General features: G+C 36.6%; 3 protein-coding genes and 1 long non-coding RNA gene across 8 annotated transcripts in view; all 4 read right to left on the reverse strand.

Annotated features, from left to right (window-relative positions):
* Positions 1-7,498: 7,498 nt before the first annotated feature.
* LOC149628479 (uncharacterized) lies at positions 7,499-10,683 on the reverse strand. Its single transcript, XR_016374341.1, has 4 exons — positions 10,579-10,683; positions 10,398-10,442; positions 8,121-8,156; positions 7,499-7,705 (listed from the first exon to the last, which is right to left on the reverse strand). It is a non-coding gene; the product is annotated as an uncharacterized LOC149628479 (long non-coding RNA).
* A 1,638-nt stretch (positions 10,684-12,321) lies between these two features.
* LOC149628480 (uncharacterized) lies at positions 12,322-13,833 on the reverse strand. The gene is made up of 4 exons (XM_089851698.1): positions 13,694-13,833; positions 12,711-12,781; positions 12,542-12,652; positions 12,322-12,405 (listed from the first exon to the last, which is right to left on the reverse strand). Exons 1-4 carry the CDS (start codon positions 13,764-13,766, stop codon positions 12,322-12,324), a joined length of 339 nt encoding a protein of 112 aa, XP_089707824.1. The 5' UTR covers positions 13,767-13,833.
* Positions 13,834-15,727: 1,894 nt separating this feature from the next.
* On the reverse strand, positions 15,728-18,846 carry LOC149628481 (uncharacterized). The gene is made up of 6 exons (XM_089851504.1): positions 18,711-18,846; positions 17,538-17,608; positions 17,366-17,476; positions 17,173-17,217; positions 16,298-16,333; positions 15,728-15,855 (listed from the first exon to the last, which is right to left on the reverse strand). Exons 1-6 carry the CDS (start codon positions 18,781-18,783, stop codon positions 15,817-15,819), a joined length of 375 nt encoding a protein of 124 aa, XP_089707630.1. The 5' UTR covers positions 18,784-18,846; the 3' UTR covers positions 15,728-15,816.
* A 2,460-nt stretch (positions 18,847-21,306) lies between these two features.
* Positions 21,307-27,511, reverse strand: part of LOC149628482 (solute carrier family 12 member 2-like) — a 223,797-nt gene continuing 217,592 nt past the window's right edge. For 4 of the 5 annotated variants that reach the window (XM_089851414.1, XM_089851413.1, XM_089851415.1 and 1 more), the window contains 9 exons: positions 27,002-27,136; positions 26,753-26,859; positions 25,855-26,018; positions 25,313-25,582; positions 24,732-24,846; positions 24,567-24,653; positions 22,963-23,068; positions 22,834-22,901; positions 21,307-21,734 (listed from right to left, as the gene is read on the reverse strand). In XM_089851414.1, coding sequence (XP_089707540.1) covers positions 21,599-21,734; positions 22,834-22,901; positions 22,963-23,068; positions 24,567-24,653; positions 24,732-24,846; positions 25,313-25,582; positions 25,855-26,018; positions 26,753-26,859; positions 27,002-27,136 — 1,188 coding nt within the window. In that variant the 3' untranslated portion in view covers positions 21,307-21,598. The remainder of the gene's footprint in view (positions 21,735-22,833; positions 22,902-22,962; positions 23,069-24,566; positions 24,654-24,731; positions 24,847-25,312; positions 25,583-25,854; positions 26,019-26,752; positions 26,860-27,001; positions 27,137-27,511) is intronic. The other variant, XM_089851416.1, reaches the window with a different exon arrangement.

Below are 27,511 nucleotides of genomic sequence, written 5' to 3' on the forward strand. Positions count from 1 at the left end.
ATAGCTTAGCATGGTCTGAACTCGAGTGACTATTTTACTGAACTCTGAACCGCTGAACCCAATTTAATATTTTTATAGCTTAGCATGGTCTGAACTCGAGTGACTATTTTACTGAACTCTGAACCGCTGAACCCAATTTAATATTTTTATAGCTTAACATGGTCTGAACTCGAGTGACTATTTTACTGAACTCTGAACCGCTGAACCCAATTTAATATTTTTATAGCTTAACATGGTCTGAACTCGAGTGACTATTTTACTGAACTCTGAACCGCTGAACCCAATTTAATATTTTTATAGCTTAACATGGTCTGAACTCGAGTGACTATTTTACTGAACTCTGAACCGCTGAACCCAATTTAATATTTTTATAGCTTAACATGGTCTGAACTCGAGTGACTATTTTACTGAACTCTGAACCGCTGAACCCAATTTAATATTTTTATAGCTTAACATGGTCTGAACTCGAGTGACTATTTTACTGAACTCTGAACCGCTGAACCCAATTTAATATTTTTATAGCTTAACATGGTCTGAACTCGAGTGACTATTTTACTGAACTCTGAACCGCTGAACCCAATTTTATATTTTTATAGCTTAGCATGGTCTGAACTCGAGTGACTATTTTACTGAACTCTGAACCGCTGAACCCAATTTAATATTTACCTAGCTTAGCATGGTCTGAACTCGAGTGACTATTTTACTGAACTCTGAACCGCTGAACCCAATTTAATATTTTTATAGCTTAACATGGTCTGAACTCGAGTGACTATTTTACTGAACTCTGAACCGCTGAACCCAATTTAATATTTACATAGCTTAGCATGGTCTGAACTCGAGTGACTATTTTACTGAACTCTGAACCGCTGAACCATACTTAATAGTTATGTAGCTTAACATGGTCTGAACTTGAGTGACTATTTTACTGAACTCTGAACCGCTGAACCCAATTTAATATTTACATAGCTTAGCATGGTCTGAACTCGAGTGACTATTTTACTGAACTCTGAACCGCTGAACCCAATTTAATATTTTTATAGCTTAGCATGGTCTGAACTCGAGTGACTATTTTACTGAACTCTGAACCGCTGAACCCAATTTAGTATTTACATAGCTTAGCATGGGAATATGGCAGGGGCGGACTGGGCAGTTGGGCAAAATCCCACGGGACCGTTAGCTAACTTTCGGGGCCGCAAGCCATGGAGGGAGTGGCCTGTCCTGCTTGCCATTAAATTCCTTAAAAATTTATCTGAGATATTAAGAAGTGGCGAAAGTAGCACATAGCAATAATACCAGCCACACTTTGACGACTCCGAGCTTAACGATATCGAAGAAAATTGCGTCAGCGATACTAGTTCCGTGGTGAGCAATCTAAGCCATGAAGACGAACTTTTACCTGTACGAACTAGCAGGCATTCAAGTTTCGATGCCAAAAAGAAAATTCAACTAAGAAACTGTGCATCTTCATGCTCCAGAGTTAATTGTTGTGGATGCCTTATATGTTGCTATCGTATGCTTTACAAATATACTCTACATTCCTCTGCATACACAAACCTATTTCTTGTATACGAATATCCTATGAAAAACATTAACATGTACAAAAATGGGCCAAGCCTCGCCTCGTGCCCTCTCCGCCGTAAAACGTTCTGAGATCCCATGTAGAGTTAAGTCTCTCATTTTCTTCTTATTTAATCGCCAATTGAACAATTATGCTATAAATTAAGTCCTTTTCCTAATTAATAACCAATATTCTTTGACTATCATTATTATACATCTTTGTTCGTATCAAAAATATCGTGACTTGGCAATCGCAAATAAGTAATATTAAAAGGAAGTCGAGGGAATATTCACTAAATCTTTGATTTTATGGTCGAGGGGATATTTACAAGTGTATAAGAAGAGTCATGCATAACCCTATGTACAAACAAGTTTATATGGTGAGTTATGCATAACCCTATTTACAAGTTTATAAGGCAAGTTATGCATAACACTATGTACAAGTTTATAAGGTAATTACCAGCGATTGCCAAATCACGATATTTTTGATACGAACAAAGATGTATAATAATGTTAGTCAAAGAATATTGGTTATTAATTAGGAAAAGGACTTAATTTATAACATAATGTTCAATTGGCGATTAAATAAGAAGAAAATGACAGACTTGGCTCTACATGGGATCTCAGAACGTTTTACGGCGGAGAGTGCACGAGGCGAGGCTTGGCCCATTTTCGTACATGTTAATGTTTTTCATAGGATATTCGTATACAAGAAATAGGTTTGTGTATGCAGAGGAATGTAGAGTATATTTGTAAAGCATACGATAGCAACATACATATAAGGCATCCACAACAATTAACTCTGTTCAGAACTTCAGAGTTCAGTAAAATAGTCACTCGAGTTCAGACCAAGCTAAGCTTTGTAAATATTAAGTATGGTTCAGCGGTTCAGAGTTCAGTAAAATAGCCACTCGAGTTCAGACCATGCTAAGCTATGTAAATATTAAATTGGGTTCAGCGGTTCAGAGTTCAGTAAAATAGTCACTCGAGTTCAGACCATGCTAAGCTATGTAAATATTAAATTGGGTTCAGCGGTTCAGAGTTCAGTAAAATAGTCACCCGAGTTCAGACCATGTTAAGCTCTACAAATATTAAATTGGGTTCAGCGGTTCAGAGTTCAGTAAAATAGTCACTCGAGTTCAGACCATGCTAAGCTATGTAAATATTAAATTGATTTCAGCGGTTCAGAGTTCAGTAAAATAGTCACCCGAGTTCAGACCATGTTAAGCTCTAAAAATATTAAATTGGGTTCAGCGGTTCAGAGTTCAGTAAAATAGTCACTCGAGTTCAGACCATGTTAGGCTATAAAAATATTAAATTGGGTTCAGCGGTTCAGAGTTCAGTAAAATAGTCACTCGAGTTCAGACCATGCTAAGCTATGTAAATATTAAATTGGGTTCAGCGGTTCAGAGTTCAGTAAAATAGTCACTCGAGTTCAGACCATGCTAAGCTATGTAAATATTAAGTATGGTTCAGCGGTTCAGAGTTCAGTAAAATAGTCACTCGAGTTCAGACCATGTTAAGCTATAAAAATATTAAATTGGGTTCAGCGGTTCAGAGTTCAGTAAAATAGTCACTCGAGTTCAGACCATGCTAAGCTATGTAAATATTAAATTGGGTTCAGCGGTTCAGAGTTCAGTAAAATAGTCACTCGAGTTCAGACCAATTTAAGCTACATAACTATTAAGTATGGTTCAGCGGTTCAGAGTTCAGTAAAATAGTCACCCGAGTTCAGACCATGCTAAGCTATGTAAATATTAAATTTGGTTCAGCGGTTCAGAGTTCAGTAAAATAGTCACTCGAGTTCAGACCAATTTAAGCTATGTAAATATTATATTGGGTTCAGCGGTTCAGAGTTCAGTAAAATAGTCACTCGAGTTCAGACCATGCTAATTAAGCTAGGTAAATATTATATTGGGTTCAGCGGTTCAGAGTTCAGTAAAATAGTCACTCGAGTTCAGACCATGCTAAGTTATGTAAATAATAAATTGTGTTCAGCGGTTCAGAGTTCAGTAAAATAGTCACTCGAGTTCAGACCATGCTAAGCTATAAAAATAATAAATTGGGTTCAGCGGTTCAGGGTTCAGTAAAATAGTCACTCGAGTTCAGACCATGTTAAGCTATAAAAATATTAAATTGGGTTCAGCGGTTCAGAGTTCAGTAAAATAGTCACTCGAGTTCAGACCATGCTAAGCTATGTAAATAATAAATTGGGTTCAGCGGTTCAGAGTTCAGTAAAATAGTCACTCGAGTTCAGACCATGCTAAGCTATGTAAATAATAAATTGGGTTCAGCGGTTCAGAGTTCAGTAAAATAGTCACTCGAGTTCAGACCATGCTAAGCTATAAAAATAATAAATTGGGTTCAGCGGTTCAGAGTTCAGTAAAATAGTCACTCGAGTTCAGACCATGTTAAGCTATAAAAATATTAAATTGGGTTCAGCGGTTCAGAGTTCAGTAAAATAGTCACTCGAGTTCAGACCATGCTAAGCTAGGTAAATATTATATTGGGTTCAGCGGTTCAGAGTTCAGTAAAATAGTCACTCGAGTTCAGGACATGCTAAGCTATGTAAATATTAAATTGGGTTCAGTGGTTCAGAGTTCAGTAAAATAGTCACTAGAATTCAGTCCATCGAGATTCAAGCCTTTGTTTATTACTCCTATTAGATTTCTCTATGAGAGTGGATGGTAGTTTTTCACCCATGTAGAGATTTTAGTACCAAGTTCAGTAATTCAGCGGTTCAGAGGGTTCAGTATTTTAGTCACACCCAAATAGCTACCACCTTTTCCAAAACATTCTCCTATTTATTAGCTGCCACCTTTTCCAAAAGATTTTCCTATTAATTAGCTGCCACCTTTTTCAAAATATTCTCCTATTAATTAGCTGCAACCTTTTCCAAAACATTCTCTTACTAATTAGCTACCACATTTTCCAAAATATTCTCCTTTAAACTAGCTACCACCTTTTCCAAAATATTCTCCTTTTAATTAGCTACCACCTTTTCCAAAACATTCTCCTATTAATTAGCTGCCACCTTTTCCAAAATATTCTAATGTTAATTAGCTGCAACCTTTTCCAAAACATTCTCCTAATAATTAGCTGCCACCTTTTCCAAAAGATTATCCTATTAATTAGCTGCCACCTTTTCCAAAATATTCTCCTATTAATTAGCTGCCACCTTTTCCAAAAGATTTTCCTACTAATTAGCTGCCACCTTTTCCAAAATATTCTCCTATTAATTAGCTGCCACCTTTTCCAAAATATTCTCCAATTAATTATCTGACATCTTTTCCAAAATATTTCTATTATTGCTCGTGGTAAGAGGCGGGCTTTTAATACTCATATAAATATCTTTTTACCTCCAAACAAGGTTGGGTTGGGTTAGGTTAGGTTAGGTTAGGTTACGTTTGGTTAGGTTAGGTTAGGTTAGGCTAGGGTAGGTGAGGTTCGCCGTAATTAAAACGTAGTTTAAATAAGTGCAGTAATACATTTTCAACTCACATTTATTTTAACAATAATAAGTTGTGAAATTAAAAATATATTTAATGCAAAACCACACAGTATGTCTTCTTCCAGTTCAATAGAATTTCGGTCCAATGGGACTATAATAAAACCGCACCTTTGGCTACGTTCGGTCGAATGGGACCCCAAAAAAAACCCCCTTCTGTCGAATGGGAATTCGGTTCAATGGGACCAAAGCGAAATAAGGCGGTGGCACAGGGCAAATGACCAGTTTAAAAATTGCCTGGACCATTTTAAAAATTAAATCGGAGGGGGTCAGTGGTCCACAGGACCACTGAGAAAATTCAAGGGTTTCCAGAGTCCAGACATTAGCTTATATATTGTAATTATCCACTTCTTCAATTTAGCAGACGACCAGGCCAGAGGGGTCGCTGGCCCAATGTCCAGTTTAAAAAAAAATCCTTATTTCCCACCCTGCCGCGCTCCACATGTGTTTGGTTCTCGTTCGGTTGCTATCGTCATCTATGTTATGTTTGACTGGAACGTTTGCGGTCAATTCAAATGTGGGTTTAGATAGAGCTAACATAGTGTTAAATGAGCGTAATGCGTTTGATCATTTTAGCATTGCTAAAGGTAATTCGAGGGGATAATCACTAAAATGCGTAATCACTATAACTAAACTTTCTCTTTCAAAAGTTTCTGGGCATAAGTCCTTGTTAGAAATTTATAAGATGCGATAAGTGTGCATCGGCATAAGTCTATGTTGTAAACTCATCGAGGGGATTATCACTAAAAACTATCTTTTCTTCGATTCGCCGGAATATTAGAATTACAGCATAAGTAAATTTATACGGTCATAATTTAATCACTGTTTAGAGTAGGGAATCGAGGGGCTATTCACTCTGATTTTATGCACGGTAAATCATTTAAGCATTGAAAAAGATAGCGCTATTCACTCATTAGGGTAAGATATAGAGGGGTTATCAACTCATTAGGGTAAGGTCAGAAGTGGATTAGGGGAAGTTATGAACGAGCCATAGGGCTCACTGTGGGGGCATTTTATTTACGAGAGAGAGGAAGAGGAACGGCTGGGTGGGTTAAAATTCCTCCCCTCTATCAACGGAGTAAGATTAAGGTCTCTACCTGGTGGATGTTAAGAGAAGTAACACGGGAAATTGAGAAAATGGCCTCCGAAGTCGAGCTTGAAAACTCTTCGCGACGTATTATGAGTATTAACAGCTCTAAAAGTTATGAAGAAGTATCAACTCAATGTAATTTTTATTTAATGGTCAAACAAAATATGAGAAATAAGTCTGTAGGTTGTAACATAGATAAAAAACCGACAAAAAGTAGCGAAAAATCGGAAAAGATAGCTAAGCCTTTGCCGCGCTTTAAATCAGTTTCAACCCAGTGCTTGACTTTAATAAACCCCGTCACAATACCACCAAAGAAATCGGATGTTAAACGGAAAGGTATTTACCCTGCTTTGGAACTTAAAAAATGGGCCACCAACGCTACTCTAGTTTCAGAGGAAGTCACAAAATAGCTGAGATCATTTTTTAATTGTTCTATTAACTTCTTAATAATGGGAAAGTCCGCGCCTCCCGACGATTGTTCCATTTCTAACTATAAACGACTCTTGACTGAGTAAGCCTTGTACATCATACACTAAAGCAGACGCTATTTTCAATCCGTTAGGTGGCGATATCGTTACCCTGCTATCCTCGCGAATTCTCTCTCATTTCTGGGGGGGCTTAAAAATAAAGAGTAGCTCTATGTTCCCCCATCGCTTTTATAAAGCATTTGCCCATCCAGAAATTCGGCCTCTTTCGTAACTTCCCCTAATCCACCTCTGGTAAGGTATAGAGGGGTTATCCACTCATTAGGGTAGGGTATAGAGGGGCTATTCACTCGTACGATATGGCCACTATTACGAGCCCTTGGGCCGTCTTGTTTTTTTATTAGATAATCAGTTTTACTTTATTAATTCGAAACTAAAAATTAAAATAAATACACCACGTAGAGTTTTAAAGGGATAGTAGCGTTTAATTGCAGAAATAATTTGTTAATTAAACCCATTAAGTTTACTTATTATAAATTAAAATGTAAACTAATATTATCATATTGAATATTAAAAGTTTTGTAAATTTTAATTACGACAATCTGGTTTTACTTAAAAAGGTAAAATTAAAGTTAGGTAACTTAATTAATTAAAATAGTTTGCGGTCAAAACTGGGACTTAACTCTGGTTAAAAGTCTGTAGCTTGCGACTTGTCTTTGTCCCGTCTTGGACTAATAAAGTTACCTGTTACCAGGCGATCTATGCTGAAACAGAAGCCACAAGGTGACGTCATAACTGTGTCTTTTTCTTCAGTATATAGACAAATATTTTTTTTATTTTTGTAAAGGGCATTTAGGGGAAATGAATGTCAAGTTGTAAATGAATTCTTGTACATATTGCGAAAAAAACATAAATAGATTCAATTGTAATTTGGATTTATTGTGGCTTGCTTTATGGGTTTGAAAGCTACACTGGTTTACATTTTTCTCTAAACTATTATTTGTTTGAGTTTGCTTGAACTTCTTGATTGTTTGGAGTAACTTGAACTTCATCTTGGCTGTTTTGGTTTGCTTCAAGTTCTGCTTCTTCGATAGAGTTTGCTTTAACAAGATTTCTAATGCAGTCCTAATTTTAAAACACGGTAAGTATAAGAGTGGAAGCTGGAAATAATTGGGGGAATATGACCAACCAATGGTTGACGATTTTAATGAGGCCACGCAACCGCAACACCAAAACTCGTTATTGCTTTGGCACTCATAAGAGCTGACAAAAAATGAATCTTTTTTCTTGCTGGCTTTTTAGTTTGGTGCCCATGCCAGTTTTGTAAAAGCATAATATAAAATAAATAAATATAATATTTATCTTTTTTCTCCATTGTTTTTATAGAGTTTGAAAATGTTTAAAAAATGATTTTTTAAACATTGGTGCCATAACTATCATCGAAAACATTTTACTGAGTCGAGCTTTAGTGCTACTGTGCGTTCGAAAGTTCGTCATGTGTTTTACTCGTGATGAGTTTTTAAATAGACAAGATAATTACATGTTGTTGATGAACTCCTCGAATAATGTTTGATATCTGTTAACATAGAATAAAATCATCGGACAAAGACATTGTACCTACTTAGGGCCTAAACTATATAATAACCTAGATACCAATATAAAGCAAAACAGTAATCTAACGACCTATAAAAAATATTATTACATGGTTAATTAACACTGGATACTTTAAGCTATATGAAATGTTTGATTTGTAATTTGTAACTATTTACGCCTAAGTGCTTAATTTATGTCTTTCATTTTCTTAGTTTACATGCCTGCTTCTACACATACAAGTACGGTGCCTGCTACGCACGAGCACTTGTTACACATGTTGCAGGGACGATGAATTATAAATAATATATTTTTTGTAATCAACATGTGCATCAATAAATTAATAATAATAATAGTTGTATATAATTACACTTAATATAATACGATTTATAATATGCTGCTTTTCTCGTCATGTGTATTTTCTTTGTCTTAAATTAACATGCCCCAGGAGCCTATATTCCCACGCCATTATTTTTAATCAGACTTTAAGACGTATTATTCCTACTCCATGCTTTATCATCCTTGACTTCACGAAGTATGACAAATAAATTTAATATTTAAACCCTAGGCCAGAAGCAGTGGATGGGCTTCAGTTTGAAGTGCGAAAGATCTCATCCTGATCACATGCGATTAAAGGTATTTTGTAATGGAAAATGTTCAATTACTCAAGTTATTACTCGTATTATCAGTCTAAAGTCTTTTGAAATGTTACTATTAGCATAAGTTCATAAGATATGTTCCATAAGTTTGTCACTGGCTACTGAGAGCTAGTCATAGATTCTCGTAAAGCGACGCCTGGTGAGGCACTGTCGAAGGCATAGTACGGACTAAATAGGAAAAAGACTGCAACTTTAACCGAGTGTAGGCAATTCTCGCGTCGTTCTCAAACTAGCTCGAGCTGTATAGGCTCTGTCATACTTATGGAACTTATCTTATAAACTTATGCTATTAGGCAGAGAGACAAGCGTCTTTCTTATATAACAGGAATGGGTGGACAAAATTTAAAAAATATGATACTGAAAAGCGTATCTGCCATATGGTGTTGCCATGCAAGCAATGTTTTACCAACAAAAAATCTAAGTAGAGGTGTGCGGTTAACCGTTTCAATCGAATAATTCGATCGAATACCGAACCGAATAATTCGATTCGGTATTCGATAAGCCCATTTTCACTATTCGATTCGAATATCGAATACCGAACCAACTATTCGGTTAAAGTTCGACTACCATAAATTTAGGTCCTTGGCACTAGAGAGACCCACCTTATTTAAAAAAATATCATCCCAATTTTATTTGTCTCCCATCAAAAACTCCCAGCAAGTGCATAGGAAAATTTTAAGAAATACTTGACCACCAATGAGGAGAGGTATTTTGAAATTTAGTAGCTTCTAAATGTTCTTCTCCTTGCTTTGTATTGACTATTGGCGAATATTAGGGTTACTACCCGATTAACCGCGAATAGTTGGCCTAGTATTCGCGAATATTAGGGTTACTACCCGATTAACCGCGAATAGTTGGCCTAGTATTCGCGAATATTAGGGTTAAATATTCGCGGTTACTAGGCTTAACTATTCGCGATTAATCGGGAAGGAAAAAAATTACCAAGGCCCAACTATTCGGTATTCGATTTGGAATAAACTATTCGATTCGGTATTTGATAAGGAAAATTATTTGGTATTCGATAACCGGTTCGATACCCAAACACCCCTAAATCTAAGTAAAATCATGAGCCTAGGCTGCGTTCAGCAGAGCTAATCAAGCAAAACAGCGGATTTTGTAAAACTTTTACCGGTGAGCTATGTCGTCTTAAAAATGACGGTAGTACCAAGACTTAACAGAACTTGCATGAATACATATTTATAGAGATAAATAAGAACAACTTTAATAATTAAAATTAGATGCATTATCATATGTCTTAAAATTCTCGCGTGATCAGCTGGTTTCATGGCAATTAAATAGGTAGTCCCATCAGAATCAGCAAGAGCTATTTGTAATTATTTCTCCAAGTTTTTTCGTCAAACTGAGAACTACGCGTTTTACGTCACGCGATCCCAAAAACCGACTATTTTCTTGGTGACCGCGCTGGCTCAGTGCTGAGCAACGTGACGTCAAAATCCAAAAACAAAATTCCGTTCAGAAGGACTCGGCTAACAGCAGTGACTCAGCGCTGATCACTATTGAACGCGGCCCTAGTCTAGTGCCCAGGTAAATAAGGAATTTTTATTTACCATGAAAAGAATTTCTGTATTGTAATTGTTCAGACAATGAAATATCTACGAATAAATTTTCAATTATTTCAATAACTTATAGTCCGTTTCAAGTTTTAAATTGCAACCGAAGAACAAAACCTCAGAAAAACTTTCATTAGAGTATTTGGTCTTCAGCGGATTCAAGCCTAAAATATATTACTTTAGGCATGGAGTCCGTGAGGTGCTCTCGGTGCGCACAGGTAGCCCTCATGTGACCCTCTCTGCTCAAACTGGTGACGTTCCTTACGCAAAAAGTTGAGAGTTCCACAAACTAGAAGATATTGAAATATTAGAAATTCGTGTAGTAGTTTGAAGTGCGAAAGATCTCATCCTGATCACATGCGATTAAAGGTATTTTGTAATGGAAAATGTTCAATTACTCAAGTTATTACTCGTATTATCAGTCTAAAGTCTTTTGAAATGTTACTATTAGCATAAGTTCATAAGATATGTTCCATAAGTTTGTCACTGGCTACTGAGAGCTAGTCATAGATTCTCGTAAAGCGACGCCTGGTGAGGCACTGTCGAAGGCATAGTACGGACTAAATAGGAAAAAGACTGCAACTTTAACCGAGTGTAGGCAATTCTCGCGTCGTTCTCAAACTAGCTCGAGCTGTATAGGCTCTGTCATACTTATGGAACTTATCTTATAAACTTATGCTATTAGGCAGAGAGACAAGCGTCTTTCTTATATAACAGGAATGGGTGGACAAAATTTAAAAAATATGATACTGAAAAGCGTATCTGCCATATGGTGTTGCCATGCAAGCAATGTTTTACCAACAAAAAATCTAAGTAGAGGTGTGCGGTTAACCGTTTCAATCGAATAATTCGATCGAATACCGAACCGAATAATTCGATTCGGTATTCGATAAGCCCATTTTCACTATTCGATTCGAATATCGAATACCGAACCAACTATTCGGTTAAAGTTCGACTACCATAAATTTAGGTCCTTGGCACTAGAGAGACCCACCTTATTTAAAAAAATATCATCCCAATTTTATTTGTCTCCCATCAAAAACTCCCAGCAAGTGCATAGGAAAATTTTAAGAAATACTTGACCACCAATGAGGAGAGGTATTTTGAAATTTAGTAGCTTCTAAATGTTCTTCTCCTTGCTTTGTATTGACTATTGGCGAATATTAGGGTTACTACCCGATTAACCGCGAATAGTTGGCCTAGTATTCGCGAATATTAGGGTTACTACCCGATTAACCGCGAATAGTTGGCCTAGTATTCGCGAATATTAGGGTTAAATATTCGCGGTTACTAGGCTTAACTATTCGCGATTAATCGGGAAGGAAAAAAATTACCAAGGCCCAACTATTCGGTATTCGATTTGGAATAAACTATTCGATTCGGTATTTGATAAGGAAAATTATTTGGTATTCGATAACCGGTTCGATACCCAAACACCCCTAAATCTAAGTAAAATCATGAGCCTAGGCTGCGTTCAGCAGAGCTAATCAAGCAAAACAGCGGATTTTGTAAAACTTTTACCGGTGAGCTATGTCGTCTTAAAAATGACGGTAGTACCAAGACTTAACAGAACTTGCATGAATACATATTTATAGAGATAAATAAGAACAACTTTAATAATTAAAATTAGATGCATTATCATATGTCTTAAAATTCTCGCGTGATCAGCTGGTTTCATGGCAATTAAATAGGTAGTCCCATCAGAATCAGCAAGAGCTATTTGTAATTATTTCTCCAAGTTTTTTCGTCAAACTGAGAACTACGCGTTTTACGTCACGCGATCCCAAAAACCGACTATTTTCTTGGTGACCGCGCTGGCTCAGTGCTGAGCAACGTGACGTCAAAATCCAAAAACAAAATTCCGTTCAGAAGGACTCGGCTAACAGCAGTGACTCAGCGCTGATCACTATTGAACGCGGCCCTAGTCTAGTGCCCAGGTAAATAAGGAATTTTTATTTACCATGAAAAGAATTTCTGTATTGTAATTGTTCAGACAATGAAATATCTACGAATAAATTTTCAATTATTTCAATAACTTATAGTCCGTTTCAAGTTTTAAATTGCAACCGAAGAACAAAACCTCAGAAAAACTTTCATTAGAGTATTTGGTCTTCAGCGGATTCAAGCCTAAAATATATTACTTTAGGCATGGAGTCCGTGAGGTGCTCTCGGTGCGCACAGGTAGCCCTCATGTGACCCTCTCTGCTCAAACTGGTGACGTTCCTTACGCAAAAAGTTGAGAGTTCCACAAACTAGAAGATATTGAAATATTAGAAATTCGTGTAGTTGTTTTTTTTACCGTATATTTACTCGCTGAGGATAATTGTCATTTTCGCACTTGATAAAGTCGGCAATTTTAGTGGGATTTCGTGTAATGACCCCTAGGTACGAGAAGAAAATACATGTTCAGTGCACCATAAAGCTTTGTTCCCACTTGACCGAAAACACGACGGAAACACTGCGTAAGTACCTCTGCGGTAAAACATCTTCCGCAGAACGCGACCGAAACAGCTTTCGGTCGGACAGAATTGGTGTTCTATTTTTGACGCAGAGACCGACGTAAAATTATTTACGTTCCACGTGACTACCTGTTGACTGCCCTTTTTGGTCTGAATTCGGTCGTATGTGTGAACCGAACTAAACTTTTGCCGTCGAAAGCCTGCATAAAACTCAGTTTTTTGACGCAGCGCTAAAGTTTTCGGTCGTCATTTTCGGTCAAGTGGAAACCTAGCTTAACGTTTCCGTCAAATTTCCGAACGCCATTTTAAATACTCCCGTCGCGTCGTATTCTAACTTAAAACCTATGAAGTTCGTTTATATGTCTAAGTTGAAGTCCTGACTGACTGACAATCAACTCCCAGCCTAAACTGCTTCACCAAAGAAGACTGAAATTTTGCTAGGATGTAACTCTTAAGCTGTATGTATGGCACGCATTATCAAAGATTTTCTAATCCTTCGCCATATTGAAAAATGGCTGCCAGAAATGTAGTTAACCTTTACGGAATAACGTTCGTGCATTTTAACAATTTTCTTTAACATTTAGTGCACTGATTTCCAGCATGGGCTACTAAATAATGTTCAATCTTATCCTCTTTGCTCGCCCACGACTATAGTCTGCTACAACGAACTTTCTCGTGACGTCACACCCTCCTACCTCGGTTTTGGCAACCATATTGGTAGTCGTCAGCTCAGGCCATAAAATTTAGACTACCAATATTGACAGCACGTACCCATAGCTAATTCCCGTTCAGTACTCTCTATTGTATTATATAAAATTCAAAGAAACTACTTACGACAATAGTCATCTACGCTATCAGTTTTAGCTACTGAAAATAAAGCCACTAGTATTAAAAGAACCGATTTCATGTCTTGCAGTTAAAGTGAACGGTATTTAAGGAACAAGTTAAACTGAATGACGTTGAATTTGGAATTAGTTTCAACTGAGAATTTTTCTTAGTCGCAAACGGAGAAGATAAGTTCGATCTATAGCCTTATAGTTTTATGGGGAGAGCATGTTTTTAACCCACCTAAGCTTATGACAAGGGAGATAACGGGGAGGAGCAGACGATATCTGATATCCCAAACAACTCAATAATTTTAAGCGTAAGCTAGTAAACTATGTTCACACGGGAAACGGTTCAGAACTGGATTTCCGACTAGTTTTGAAACTGTCTTCATTACCAATTTTTTGAGACAGTCTCGGTTCAGACTATCAGACGCTCGAACATAGAAAAATCCAGAGTTATCGCATCCTGGCAGCGACGTCTTGGCCTCTTCACTTGGTATCTTTTCGATTAGTTACTAAAAACGTAACGCGTGGTCAGGAAAAGCCCATGATGTATGTACACTGTTTAAGTTGCGTCAAACTTCACGATTATCAAGCTGGTTTTCCGGTACACGTAAATCACGTGTCTCATATTCAGCAGCTAATCTCAGGTCAGAATTTCATGGTCATTTATAACACTCTTTCTCAAAAGTCGAAGTTAAAATATATGATGTTTAATCGCCTGGTTTTCTTAATGCGAAATATGAGATATAGCTTCAATAAAAATGACTTCAGTTGAGTGGTAGCTTTGTAGCCCATTATATTACTACTGGTCCCACATATGATATTTTCCATTCCAAAATCAGACGATAAGGATGCCTCCTTGTTAGCTATGTTATGTTTGTCCCTATTTCTTAAAATAAACCACATGTTGATAAGATTCCAGGACTTACCAATTTGGGGAAATAATACTGTCGAAACCTTCAAATGTGCCTCAAATACTATTTATAACTTACGATATCCTTCCAGTTGGATCATATTTCCGTCTCGATATTCAACACTATGATAGAATAATCCACATCCGAAAAAGATTATTTATATCGAGAGGCCCAAATCTAGAAAACGATTATAAATTTTATGCAAGCTTTGACGCGCGAGGGGTCCGACATTTACACGAAATCCCGTACTCTTCTTGCAAAATCGCGAAATCTTTGAAGAAATCACGAAACTACGAATTCAAAGATGAATTTTCGAAAACTTTGGCGAAATCGTGAAATCAAGAAGAAATCCCAAAATTTTTGGCGAAATCAAGGAAGAAATCCCGAAATTTTTGGCGAAATCAAGGAAGAAATCCCGAAATTTTTGGCGAAATCACGAAATCAAAGATGAAATCACGAAATCTTTGGCGAAATCGCGATAATCCGTACGCTTTTTTGGGAATTACGGACCCCTCGTTGATGCGGCTGTTGAGAGTAATGGGAACTAGCCATGATAGGAGAAAGGTTCAGAAAAAGTAATTTACCTTGCCTTTTCCATTTGTTCGAAGGTCTTAGTTTCTGTCTTGCGTTCAGTAACTCACAACCTTTACTTCCTTTGATATCAGGTGTAATTAAAACCAATTGAACGTAACTGTTACAAATCATTTACAAATAACTTAAGTAAAAGGCATGTTACGGACGCGCTTTTTTAATATAGTGTATACTTTCTAGTGAATATTTAAATAGTAGAGTTTTCTTAATATTTTATAACTTACTAATTTCATATAAATGATAAAGTGTTGCAAGTATTTTATGGTTTTTACTATCGGTTTATGTATTGTTATCACATTTTTACGTGCATACCAAATTTGAAAGAAATTGTTCTGGTAGAAGTGGTCAAAAATGGGTTATAACTTTTAACCCAGACAAAAAGAAAGACACATAGAAGGGAAGCTAACTAAAAGTGTTCTCAACTTGTGTCTGTAATTGTGAGGATATTTGAGAAGCTCAAGGTAAATCTCGAGTTGAAGTTTTGTAAATATTGCTTGAAAATTTGAAAGTAAAACAACAAAAACTCATAATCCTATATCTTTTTAGTTTGCATTTATTAAATTTAAACCTCGTACTACTACAGATGCTTTAGCAATGACTTTCTCTTTCTCTTCAGATCCGGCTATTTTGAGTTTGCTTCAACAATAGCTTTACTGCAGGCCTGGTTTAAAACAATGTGATTAAATTAATTAGTACTAGTTATAATGCGGATAAAATGACCAACCAGAAGTTTGACGAATTTTATGAAACTGCGCCACAATAACAACAAAAAAACTCGAACCTACGTATGCGCCATTTTAGCTTTATGCTAAGTAAATTTACCATTACTATAGAAGCAAAATGTTTAGCGCGGAATGCTACATTTCGTCGTGAATGCTGAAAAGTCGGAGCATAGCCCACTCAATCACGCGCTCAACGACGCTAGCGCGAGCAGGTTGCGTGGTTGAGCGAGTGATCGAGTGGGCTCTGGCCGCAGAAAGTACATTTTTGCCATGGGTGGATTTTATAAGAGGATAAGCTCGAGTTTTATTGCTACTCTGCGTTCAAAAATTCGTCATTTGTTCTACTCCTGCTGTTGGTTAATAAATATGTTAAATGATTACCAGTTGTTGTTGAACTCCCCGCATAACTTCCAGCATCTGTTCACAAAATATAATGAATATACACATTTAATCTAAAACGATTTATACTATACTGGTTAATTAGCCCACCATTACCCTAACAATTCTCTACAAATCTATTATCCCATACTTTTCTTCATAATCGTTGATATTTAATTTTATGACACCCTTTTTGTACTCCAGGCTTTATCATAATTGATTTAACAACTTTTGAAATGTTAATATGATAAGAAATCATCTTGATAGTTACTAAAACTTCGTTTTAAAGGGAAGTTGCTTTTACTAACGTTATTAAGAATGTCGGTTAAAGCTTTAAAAACGGAAACACAGACAAGGGTCTCTCTTATAATAGCCGGAAAGTATAGATAGTACCACTTATGATTGGGCCTCTCTTTCACTTTAGGAGCTTGAAGACTATCAAGTATGTCAAATGACCTTAGCCTGATACCAATCGAAACCGTTACAAAAACCCGATACTCGAACCGATACCGATATCTAACTAAGCACTACCAACGAGATATAAAAGGTCCATGCACGCTCACTTCGAAGGGTGGTCCCCCACCCATATATATTTGACTTGTAGGGTTGATAGATGGCGCTTCTTAGTCTCTTTAATACACTTACTAAACAGGCTTAATTTACAAGAAATCCCGCCGCGCGGTCCTTTGCTCGAGGCTCGAAACTTAGAGCAGACAGCTGGTCACGTGAGGTTTACGTAATTTTTTTAGACTTAAACGCGCCTCTAGCGGAGAATCGTGGCGATTTAAAAGGTCCGGAAAAAAAATTGGCGCCCGCATGGTAGTGAACTAAGTTCATCCCTAGTTATAATAATTGTAACATAAGACTTTTTTTCTTACCATTTCCATAATCTCTGCAGAGTGATCATGGATACATACAGAGAGCTAAGAATAAAATTGAACGACTTCTGTCAGTGAAATGTTTAAAATTTTAAAATTTCCCCAGAAGAACCAAATCGTAATAACTTGTTGATTCATGGGTTTAGCCTTTGCTGGTATGAAAATCGGTCTTTTCCCGCGTAAAACACATTACCTTAGGCAATGAGTCGTTGAGGAATTGTCGGTTTGCGCAGGTAGCCCTCAAGTAGTCCTCTCTGTCCAAACCGGTGACGTTCTTTCCGCAGTCAGCTGAGATTTCGAGAAACTGGAAAAAATTCAAAAATCAAATATTTCGGTAGTTTTGGTTTTACAGTATTTATATTTACTCTTGGAGGGTAATTGTCATCTTCGCACTTGATAAAGTCGTCGACTAAATCGGGATTTTCCCGAATCACCCCTAAAGATGAAAAATAACATTATGTATTGCAGGCTTGTCCTATTACCATATTGAGAGTTTATTTAAAAATAAAATTTATTTGTCGAGAGTTAATTTCAATAAAAACAGGGATAGATTTAATTTTAGAAGTAGTAATAATGGAGAATGGTTAGTATTTACTTCAGTCCGACTCATAGACCACCCAGTATAGAGCCCCTCGCTCCAACACGTAACGAAAAGTTTAAATTATCTTATTGGCTCACTTAAATTACGTTTTAATGACGTTGCTGACGGGGACGGCGAAAAGCACGTAATTCCTTTTTACCTCTGTCGCTATGACCCGCCTCTTCTTTCATACCCCCCTCCGTCCCAGGAAAGGGGTCCGGGACTCTGCCAGCCCATTGTTCTCCATTCCTACTTCTAAAATTAAATCTATCCTTGATAATAATTAAAAGAAATATTCTCTTATTCATTCATAGGAGAGATACATATTTTCAAAAATAAAAGTAAAACTAAAAAAAAAATTCCAAAACTAAAAGTCTAAAACGATAAAACGTGACTTATCTTTCTTTTTAAAGGGAATAGTTCAATACCAGTCCACCACTGGGAAAAACAGGGGATAATATATTTCTCCCATAACTTTTTAAACCGTGGTTAAAACCAACCCAGGATTTGTACTATGGTTCTTGACTATACTTAGTTCAAACGGAGTCAGTTAAGAGTAATTTGTTTTCCATGACGTTTAACATTCCTTATTAATACTCCTTGACGTTTCCCATTTCAAAATGGTTGCTCGCGCAAAACCATAGGGTACTAAGCTATTGGTGCGTTAAGGTCCGTAAACTATTAATTGTTTCTAATCTGTGACGATACTAAACACAAATTAAAATTTAAATTCCAATAACTAAAATGTTGCGGGTTTATAATAGGATCTTAACAGGCTTAAAAGCTAGATGCTTTAGGCGACTGAAACAAACCACTTCCAGAACCTAACACAAGTGTTATTGGCATCAAGCATTGAGATTGGTCAAATTCGGGAACAGATTTTAACGGTGCATAATGAAAATGCAAAACATCCGGAGGAATAAACCACTTTCTGAAAAATAAATATTGAAATACTCACGACAATAGTCCTCTAGGAAATCAGCATTCACTGCTGCAAATAACACCACTAGTATAATAAGAAACGATTTCATGACTTTTAGTTAAAATCAATTATGTTGAAATGAAAGTTTAAACTGACTAACGTTAGATCTCGACTTTAATTTTCAATTGAGAATTTGGCTAACTCGCCATAGAGCTTTTATAGAAATGAGTCTCCAATTTCCGCGCTTGTAAGGTCATATTTTTACCCTACATAATTTAATGGCATGGAGGGCTTGAGGAGTTGAAGACTAGATGAGGAGATCGTCAAGCTTGATGTTCATTGAAGTTATTCGCCGGAACTCCAGAAATAAGATTCACATTGTGTAGGTTTGGTTCGGCTTAGCCTAGTTTTTTTGCTCAGTTAGACTTAAGTAAAATTTAGGATTGATTAGGCTTAGGTGAGGTTCAGTTTTGGTTAGATTTAAGTGAGGTTTACATTTGGTTAGGCACAGTTGAGGATTAGATTTGGTTAGGCACAGTTGAGGATTAGATTTGGTTAGGCATAGCTGAGGTTTAGATTTGGTCAGGCTTAGGTGAGGTTTAGATTTGGTTAGGTTAGGTTCAATGAGGGAGGAGTTTAGTTGGCCATATTTTAGCCTTTTGTCACACCGAACTCATTTGCACCATTTAGTTTACGTATCATTTCCCGTTGCGGGCGTATCACCTGCCAAAACTTCGGTTAAAGACTAGGGTCCTCTCAACACTTCATCTCCTACTCAATCCTTCTTGGTAATCTTATTTTTTCAGTAATATAAAACGGACTTCCGTTAGTAAATTATTCATTAAAAGGAAATATTAATCCATACGATAAAGGAGTAATGTTCGTTTCCTTTGATTGTAGATTTTAAAACGGGAATCGAATTTAAAGGAATACTACAAAACTTAAGATTAAGCTTTCAAATTAATGGCATTTTTTGCTCATTCCGAAAACGTTACCTGACCCGGAAGAAACTATTTTAAAGGTTCAGTGACGTGGGTATAAAAAGTTTAAATGTCTTGGTGATGGTTATTGGTGTGATTTTTTGCGCGAGCAACTGACTCGAGAAAAACTGTATCGAACCTCTTGCCCAGGATTCTTTTTCTAGATTTCGTAAAGGCGTATTAGAATGTTTTCGAAATCATATCGTTGGTGAGAAATTTAAATAATAAAATCGTTAAATAGGAAGGCTCACTTCATGGAAACGGACGTCTTACGCCTTTAATTCCAAATTCACAGTTTACTCTTCGTGTAATTATTATTATTACCATAAGTTTATAAGATACGTTCCATAAGTGTGTCACTCGTTAATGAGAGCTTGTCATGAAGTGACGTAGGTGAAACGTCATAGATTCTCGTAAAGCGACGCCTAGTGAGGCGCTGTCAAAGGCTAAGTACAGACTAAATAGGAAGATGGACTGCAAAACCGAGTGTAGTCAATTCTCACGTCGTTCTTGAACTAGCTCTCATTAAGCCTCTAACATTACGAAGTATGGGTAGTGACATACTTATGGAACATATCTTATAAACTTATGTTATTAGAAAATAGGTTGATAAGTTCCAAGGAAATAATTAATTTGCGAACCTTGAAACTAATGATTAAACCAGACATACATCTTGTATTTAAAACATTATACATTCACTTCAAAAGGAACCGATATTTCGGATAATCGCTCTAACCCACATCCGCCAGTTTCATTATATTATAAAGAATGGGTGTTAGGATTAAGAAAGAAATCTGTTATGATTGTTGGGCAAGCTACAACACCGTTATTAAGAGAAATAAGAACTAGCGATGGTTCAAAGACGCTAAGGCTGGGTTGAGACTAGTCTTAAGGGTATTTTCATCTGTGATGAGACTAGTCTTAAGGGTATTTTCACCTGGGGTGAGACTAGTCTTAAGGGTATTTTCACGTGGGATGAGATTAGTCTTAAGGGTATTTTCACCTGGGATGAGACTAGTCTTAAGGGTGTTTTCACCTATAATGAGACTAGTTTTAAGGGTATTTTCACGTGGGATGAGATTAGTTGTGAAGGTATTTTCACAGTCTGGGATGAGACTAGTCTTAAGGGTATTTTCACCTAGGATGAAGCTAGTCTTAAGGTTTTTTTCACGTGGGATGAGACTAGTCTTAAGGATACTTTCACCTGGGATGAGACTAGTCTTAAGGGTGTTTTCACCTATAATGAGACTAGTTTTAAGGGTATTTTCACGTGGGATGAGATTAGTTGTGAAGGTATTTTCACAGTCTGGGATGAGACTAGTCTCAAGAGTATTTTCACCTAGGATGAAGCTAGTCTTAAGGTTTTTTTCACGTGGGATGAGACTAGTCTTAAGGGTATTTTCACCTGGGATGAGGCTAGCATTAAGGGTATTTTCACTTGGGTACAACACTAAACGGAAGAATTAGCAGCGATCACCAATAGATACGTTTTCAAGCGTGAATTGATTCTGTTGAAATCGCTTCAAACTGGTAATGAAGAATATTTCGAAACTGGTTCCAGTGAACCGACCATTGTGAAGAAAATTTATTTAAGCTTGCCGGCTCTTCAAATCTGTCTCATTTCACTTTGAATAAGTAAAATTAATTGACTCCAGTTAGGGGAAAATTTTATTTCCTTTAATCTTGCATATAATTAAAAAAACCTTTCGAACATAATTGTTACAATTTATTTACAGTGTTCTTTATAAAGCAAGTATATTAAAGTTTCTAAAATTATTTTAATTAAGTAGTTCTACATTATAGGTGATGCTTGTTATAGCGAATGCAAAAAATAATAAAAGAGTACTACTGAACATAAAATAAGATTGTAAATTGTTTAGAAGCAAAGTCACGATTCCGAAACATATTTTCTCGCCTATTATACATTGACTTATAGGAAGGTTATTAAGAATAGTAAGTAAGGACGCTGGTTTGATTTCCTCGTACAAGCAAAATGGGTGGCATATCTTTGGTCAACATTTCCAACCAAGCCATATAAAGCGGAGCCGGACACGTTCCCTTTCGCGGCATTGGAAGCGTCCTGTCGTAAAATTAAATAATTTCATTATTTCTCCCTTTCCATTATACTTTAAACATAAGGTTAGAACGATAAGTCTCCAACGCCAACAGAAAAACACATCATTCCACTCAGTTTGTCTAGGGAAATAAATATAGCAACTATAGACCATTCGTGCCATTACTTATAGTGAAACCAACGCGCAGGGGTGGAGGGGTCTCTTCCGGCTCGCCAAGAGGCAACGACAGATGGAGACTAGCCAACTCGCACTGCCTCTAGCGGTGCTTTTTTGACGCACCCTTACGCCCTGTAAAGTTCTCTTCACCCATGTCAATAATGGTACGGTCTAGAGTAATGTAACTCACAGGAAAATTATATTGGTTGCTCATTAAGTCAATTGGCTACGACAGAATAAGGAAACAATAGCCTTGATAAGTTAAATATACCTTTCAATTAGTAATTAGTAATTTCTCGTGTGTTCTTTGAAAGTAAGTAACTATAACATTCTAAAGCCAAAACCGAACAAAATGACTCTCAATATGTTTCAGTTTTAGAAATAATTTATGTTTAAAATTATATTGTCAAAACTTCCGAGGTTCAATCGAATTCAAGCCTTTGTGATGTGATTATAGCGGAAGAACTTTGGCCCTATTTATCGAATTTCAGTTTCCTTTTCCTTCCAAAGTTCCAAGAAAATATAAAAGGACTTCAATATAAAGAACCCTGGTTATACAAAACCTTAAGGAGAATTTCAAATGTTTTTTGTTTGATGGCGCTGTGTAACATGGTGGCTAACACCTATGCGCTAATTTTAGAAGATTTTCTGTATCATTACTATAGATCTGATCATACATTACATAAAATATGATACTAGGTTAAAACATACGTTATATTACGCCACCTGGGTTCATGCCTTTCTCAGATGTCTAAGAGTAACAAAGGCTAAAATCTCAGCCAGAGTTTCACGCGACGATATTAAGTGGAAAATTAAATATTCATTTATATTGACAATTGTTTTCAAGTCGCCTTGGACAACAACTATTTTCGATATTGATTTAGAGGTTAGCGCTATGCAGGATAGAGACTTATCGTTATAAACTTATAATTATTGAATTTCACTTACATAACGATCGTTGTCGCGTTACTGGAATGTTGAACCAAAAGTTCACGAATTCTCAAGAGCCTGTTGGTCTGATAAAAGGAATTCCAAAAGGTTAATTTTAGTTTTCCGTTCTCCGTTGGAAGTTCATACCTTTTCTTTATTGGATTGAATATCAGTTAGGGTTAGCATTCCGGGAAGGGAGCTCGTTTCGTCCTTGATTAGGAAGTCTTTCAGGAGAGATTTGAAATATTTCTTGCTATAAAATTAAATTTAAATTTTAAATAGTCAACAGGTAAAGATAAATTTAACATTTTCATAAGCACTGAATGATTTAATATCCGAGGTTGGAAATTAATTTTTGAATAATCCTTGAAATGATATAACTTTATTATTTTTTATAATTCTTGCTGCTATTATAAGTATTTTAATTGTAATTACTTATAAATAATTAATATTAAAGTTAAATAATGAAATGCGAATGATAAATAATAATATTACTCTGCTTATTGAATTATTCATCATTAATGAAAAATAATATCAAGCCCTCTATTGTATTATAAACTTAATATTAATGACTCTACGATGCCATAAATATCTTGAACGAAACATAGGAAAAGTAAGGGAACGGAATGAAGACCGTAACCTGACTCCCCATAGTATTCGTAGTGTGATTAGTTTAGTTAGTGTTAGGATGTGGTTAGGTTTAGTAAGTATTATTATGGGGTTACATTTAGTTAGTATTATTATGGGGTTACATTTAGTTAGTATTATTATGGGGTTAGGTTTTGTTATCATTAAGATAAGGTTAGGTTTAGTTAGTATTATGATGGGGTTAGGTTTAGTTTGCATTATGATGGGATTAGGCTTATAGGGTTAGGCTTAGTTAGTAATATGATGGGTCTAGGTTTAGTTAGTAATATGATGGGGTTAGGTTTAGTTAGCATTATTATGGGGTTAGGTTTAGTTAGCACTATGATGGGATTTGGCTTAGTTAGTATTACGATAGGGTTGGGTTTCTTTACTATTATGATAAGGTTAGGTTTAGTTAGTATTATGATATGGCTAGGTTTAGTTAGTATTATGATATGGTTAGGTTAAGTTAGTATTATGATAGGGTTAGGTTTAGTTAGTATTATGATAGGGTTAGGCTAATTTGGTGTTTGGTTAGGGGTCATTTTTCTTTTCAGCCCTGCTAACAGAGATTTTTCCTTAAAAAACTATAATGTTCAAGCGTTACAATGAATCTAATCACAACAAACAGACCAATATTAAAACATTCGTATCAGTTTTATTGGATTTTTTCAATTTTTATTTATTCTTGTTGTTTACTTCTCCTTATGTTTTAAAGTATTTCCAAAAGTCGAGAAACATGCCTAGTCGAAACCTTCATATCTAAAAGGGTTAAATTAACGTCAAAAGCAGGAGCGTTAACTTGTGTATCGTGAGACAGACTTTGAAACCTATAATCCCCTAAGGTAGTTAGTTATACCCCATTCAGTTCAGAACCTCGACTACTCTATTATTCCTTCAAGGCTATATTAGCATTGCTTACAATTACGCCTTCAATGATTTATATAGTACCAGGGCAAAATAATTAGTTTTCAAACTTTTAAATTAGAGTAAAGCTAAAACATAGCTCCTGTTCTAGCCCTCATAAATACTATAAGTGAATGACCGAGGCCCAAATGCGCGATTTTCGATTTCGGAGCTGAGCCCCACGCCGCGTCACTTGGGTATCGTTACTCGTTCGTTACCTTTTCTCGGATGGAGGCACGTTGACGCTGGGTAGCACGTTGACCGAGGCGTAATCAATTCTAAATTTCTGTAGAAGCGAGGTCATGCTATAAAGGGAATTAAGATTAATTGTGATTATCGCGCCTATAGCTTCAATTAAGCGAAATACGGGAATAGAGACTAACTTGACTTGGGCGTAATCTAATTCGTTCTCGTTATGAGCCACGGAAAATACTCGCAATTGACAATCGCGCCACTGGGCTCGATTGTTTAACAGGTACGGTATCAAAATCGTCAAACCTACGAACAAAACGAGATTTCTTTATAATGTTTAAATTATAAGTCAATTATATCAGCTTCCTACAAGTTAGGAACGATACAAAGGATCATTCCATAAGTAGGGGTTTTAAAACAGTAAGTTGGAAAAGATGAAAGGTACAGGGTGCTTCAAAAAGCGTGGTAGGACAGTAATTTTGAGTCCAGAATGTTCTGTGACCCTTTTTAACCCAGGTTACCGTTCACAAGTTATGATTGGAGTGATTTACGGATTACGCCTTAAATTCATAACTTCTTTACGACGGACCTTAAGACACGTTGTCATCGAACATTGTCAGCTAAATATCGTTCATAGAACCCACCACTACCACCCATTTTAAATAACCCTGTATATTTTGAAAGTGATTAAGTTTTTGGTTTCAAAACTTCTTGGTATTTCTGCTAAGATTGAATTTCTACTTGAACTAATATTCGAAAAATATATAATTACCACCATCATCTGTTAACCACCAAACATCGATAGTTCCCGGATCTTGTTTTCGTTGAAATTGATTAGTGGCAGCCAGTACCTCCGGTGGTACTTCACGGGGATGAACTTTGGCACGCTCGATGCTGTTTAGCCTCCTGAACTTTGACAACTTTGGTGGTACAGTTGGTTTGGGCGCTGGAATTGGTAAGCCGTCAGCTCCTATAATGGTTCCGTTAGAACCTTCGTGATTTGCTTCGTCACCAATTACCGAACCATTTACGGAGTCCTCATCTGAATTGGTTAGCATTTAAAGAAAGTGAGAATTAATTCAATTATATTGGCATTAATCAACATTGAAATTAATTTAAAAAGGTATAGTTTCGCATTCAAAACACATTAAACCCTGCACTTTAGACTATTCTATAATTCCCTCCAGTCAAGAGGCATCGCTAGCTGCCAGTATGTAATGAACACGAGCTCCATCTGGCGTTGCATTTTGGCACGGTCTGAATGTAATTTATGGAATGGTCTATAGGCCAAAGTTGATGTTGAAAATTATGTACCTGATAATCCTTGAGTCATGTCAATTTCAAGAGCATCTTTGGGCGGAACCGAATTGGGTGCATCAGCAAACGGAATCCCGACATCAGTTTCGAAATATTCCGCGTAGTCCAGTCCTTCCTTCAAACGCAGAATGGCCAATGCCGTGTGCATATCCAGCGCCAAACTGCAGATTTTAAATGAGATACACATACATGAGACATGACTTATAAGCCTTTATGGGTGATTGTGTTTTAAAATTTTTATGCCTCGGCTCTCATCATAGATGTTATTTCATTATCTATGCATCGTTGTGTAGTAGTGTTTGGTTTACCATGAAGGCCAGCGTTGTAAAATGTTTATTCGCATCATTAATGCAGAAGGGAATAATAATTGATGAGTGTCATATGCGTTCAGGACAGTAACGTGTGCGCCACGAACCTTCCAACCACAGAGCGAAAACTATATAGCCCCCTTGATTACGTCACTTTAACTCTACGTTGACGTTGTTTGATTTAGTGTGAATAGCTTGGTTCCGTTTCACGACGCTTCCTTCCACAGTTATCATTTACAGAATACAGATTACACTATGAACTATCACTTTGTTCTCCACACAACCGAATGACGTAAGCGAATACGGGAAGATTATGTATTTTGAGGTGGGTAAGAGGCTTGTTACATCCGTAAAGTATATGGATTTCTAAAGCTTCATCTCTTTTTTTAACTATATGCAGTTGTTATGTAGTATACGAGGTATTTGTATGAGACGAATCAATCGTTTTGTGGTAAGTGAGAGGGTGGACGTTATGACCCACCCTTTAGCTTGAAATTTAATATATTCATATCCCTACATTTCGGGGCTTGTGCGTTTTCTATTTCTGTATCGATTTAGAAGACACGTGTTTATGGATGAGTACTTACTGTATAACTTTAAGGTATTCTTCAATATCCTCTAGCTGGCACTCTTGCCAATGCGTTTTATAACCTAAGAAAAGTATGTTGGGCTTCAATTTGCCTAAACCACTGACCTGTGAAGTAAAAGAGGATGGTTACACATGTACGCGAATATTTTCTAAAGGGAATCGGGGATCTTGGCTTCTTGAGCCGTTAAGAGTTTGAGGAGTATCAGTAGTGAAAGGTAGGCGAGTCTTTACGCTCCATGCATCTAACCTGAAGAAGAGCCTTAGCGCCTTCCGACAGGGATTCAGCTTCTAGCAAGTTGTAGAAGGCGTGTACCTTTCGGGTTATCAACCATTTACTGTTATGATCGATCATGGCTAACCTCATCGACTGGCTTAAAGGACCCTATGGAGAATATTTTAAACTTAAACATCGATGCAACTTCAAAAATAAAAATATTTCCTAAGACTAAAGACTCTTTCAGACGATCCAACTTTTTGACTCGGCTTGATGGGTCAACTCGAGTTGAATAAACTAGTTGGACCGTGTGAATAGACGCCGGATGAGTTGAGTCACCAAAAAGGTTGGCTATGAAAAATTGGATCAGTGATCCAATTATCGCTGACTCAACTTTTTAGTTCATTTCTCCAGCCAATCAAAATGAATTACAAAAAAAAAAGCCTTTTTCGCGGGTTATTTCGTAAGTGCCAAGGTAGGTGGCGCTTAAAAAGTTCCATTTGGCGGTAAAAGTTTAGTCGTGTGAATAGGAAGGATTTACTA

The sequence above is a fragment of the Phalangium opilio genome, unplaced genomic scaffold, assembly GCF_054372755.1.
Source record: "Phalangium opilio isolate 3A_F unplaced genomic scaffold, DU_Popi_V2 ptg000105l_1, whole genome shotgun sequence".
NCBI classification, from domain to species: Eukaryota; Metazoa; Arthropoda; class Arachnida; order Opiliones; family Phalangiidae; genus Phalangium; species Phalangium opilio.

Bases quoted from the DNA above. Each gene is read 5' to 3' on its own strand.
- LOC149628481 (XM_089851504.1), bottom strand. From the start codon at position 18,783: ATGAAATCGTTTCTTATTATACTAGTGGTGTTATTTGCAGCAGTGAAT. The intron at 17,218-17,365 runs GTAATGTGTTTT...TTTTATTCTTAG, and splicing joins TCAACGACTCATTGCCTAAG to CTCTCTGTATGTATCCATGA. The intron at 16,334-17,172 runs GTAAGAAAAAAA...TTTTGTGAACAG, and splicing joins CTGCAGAGATTATGGAAATG to ATGCTGGAAGTTATGCGGGG.
- LOC149628480 (XM_089851698.1), bottom strand. From the start codon at position 13,766: ATGAAATCGGTTCTTTTAATACTAGTGGCTTTATTTTCAGTAGCTAAA. The intron at 12,782-13,693 runs GTAAGTAGTTTC...TCTCGTACCTAG, and splicing joins TAGCGTAGATGACTATTGTC to GGGTCATTACACGAAATCCC. The intron at 12,406-12,541 runs GTAATATATTTT...ATTTATTCGTAG, and splicing joins TCACGGACTCCATGCCTAAA to ATATTTCATTGTCTGAACAA.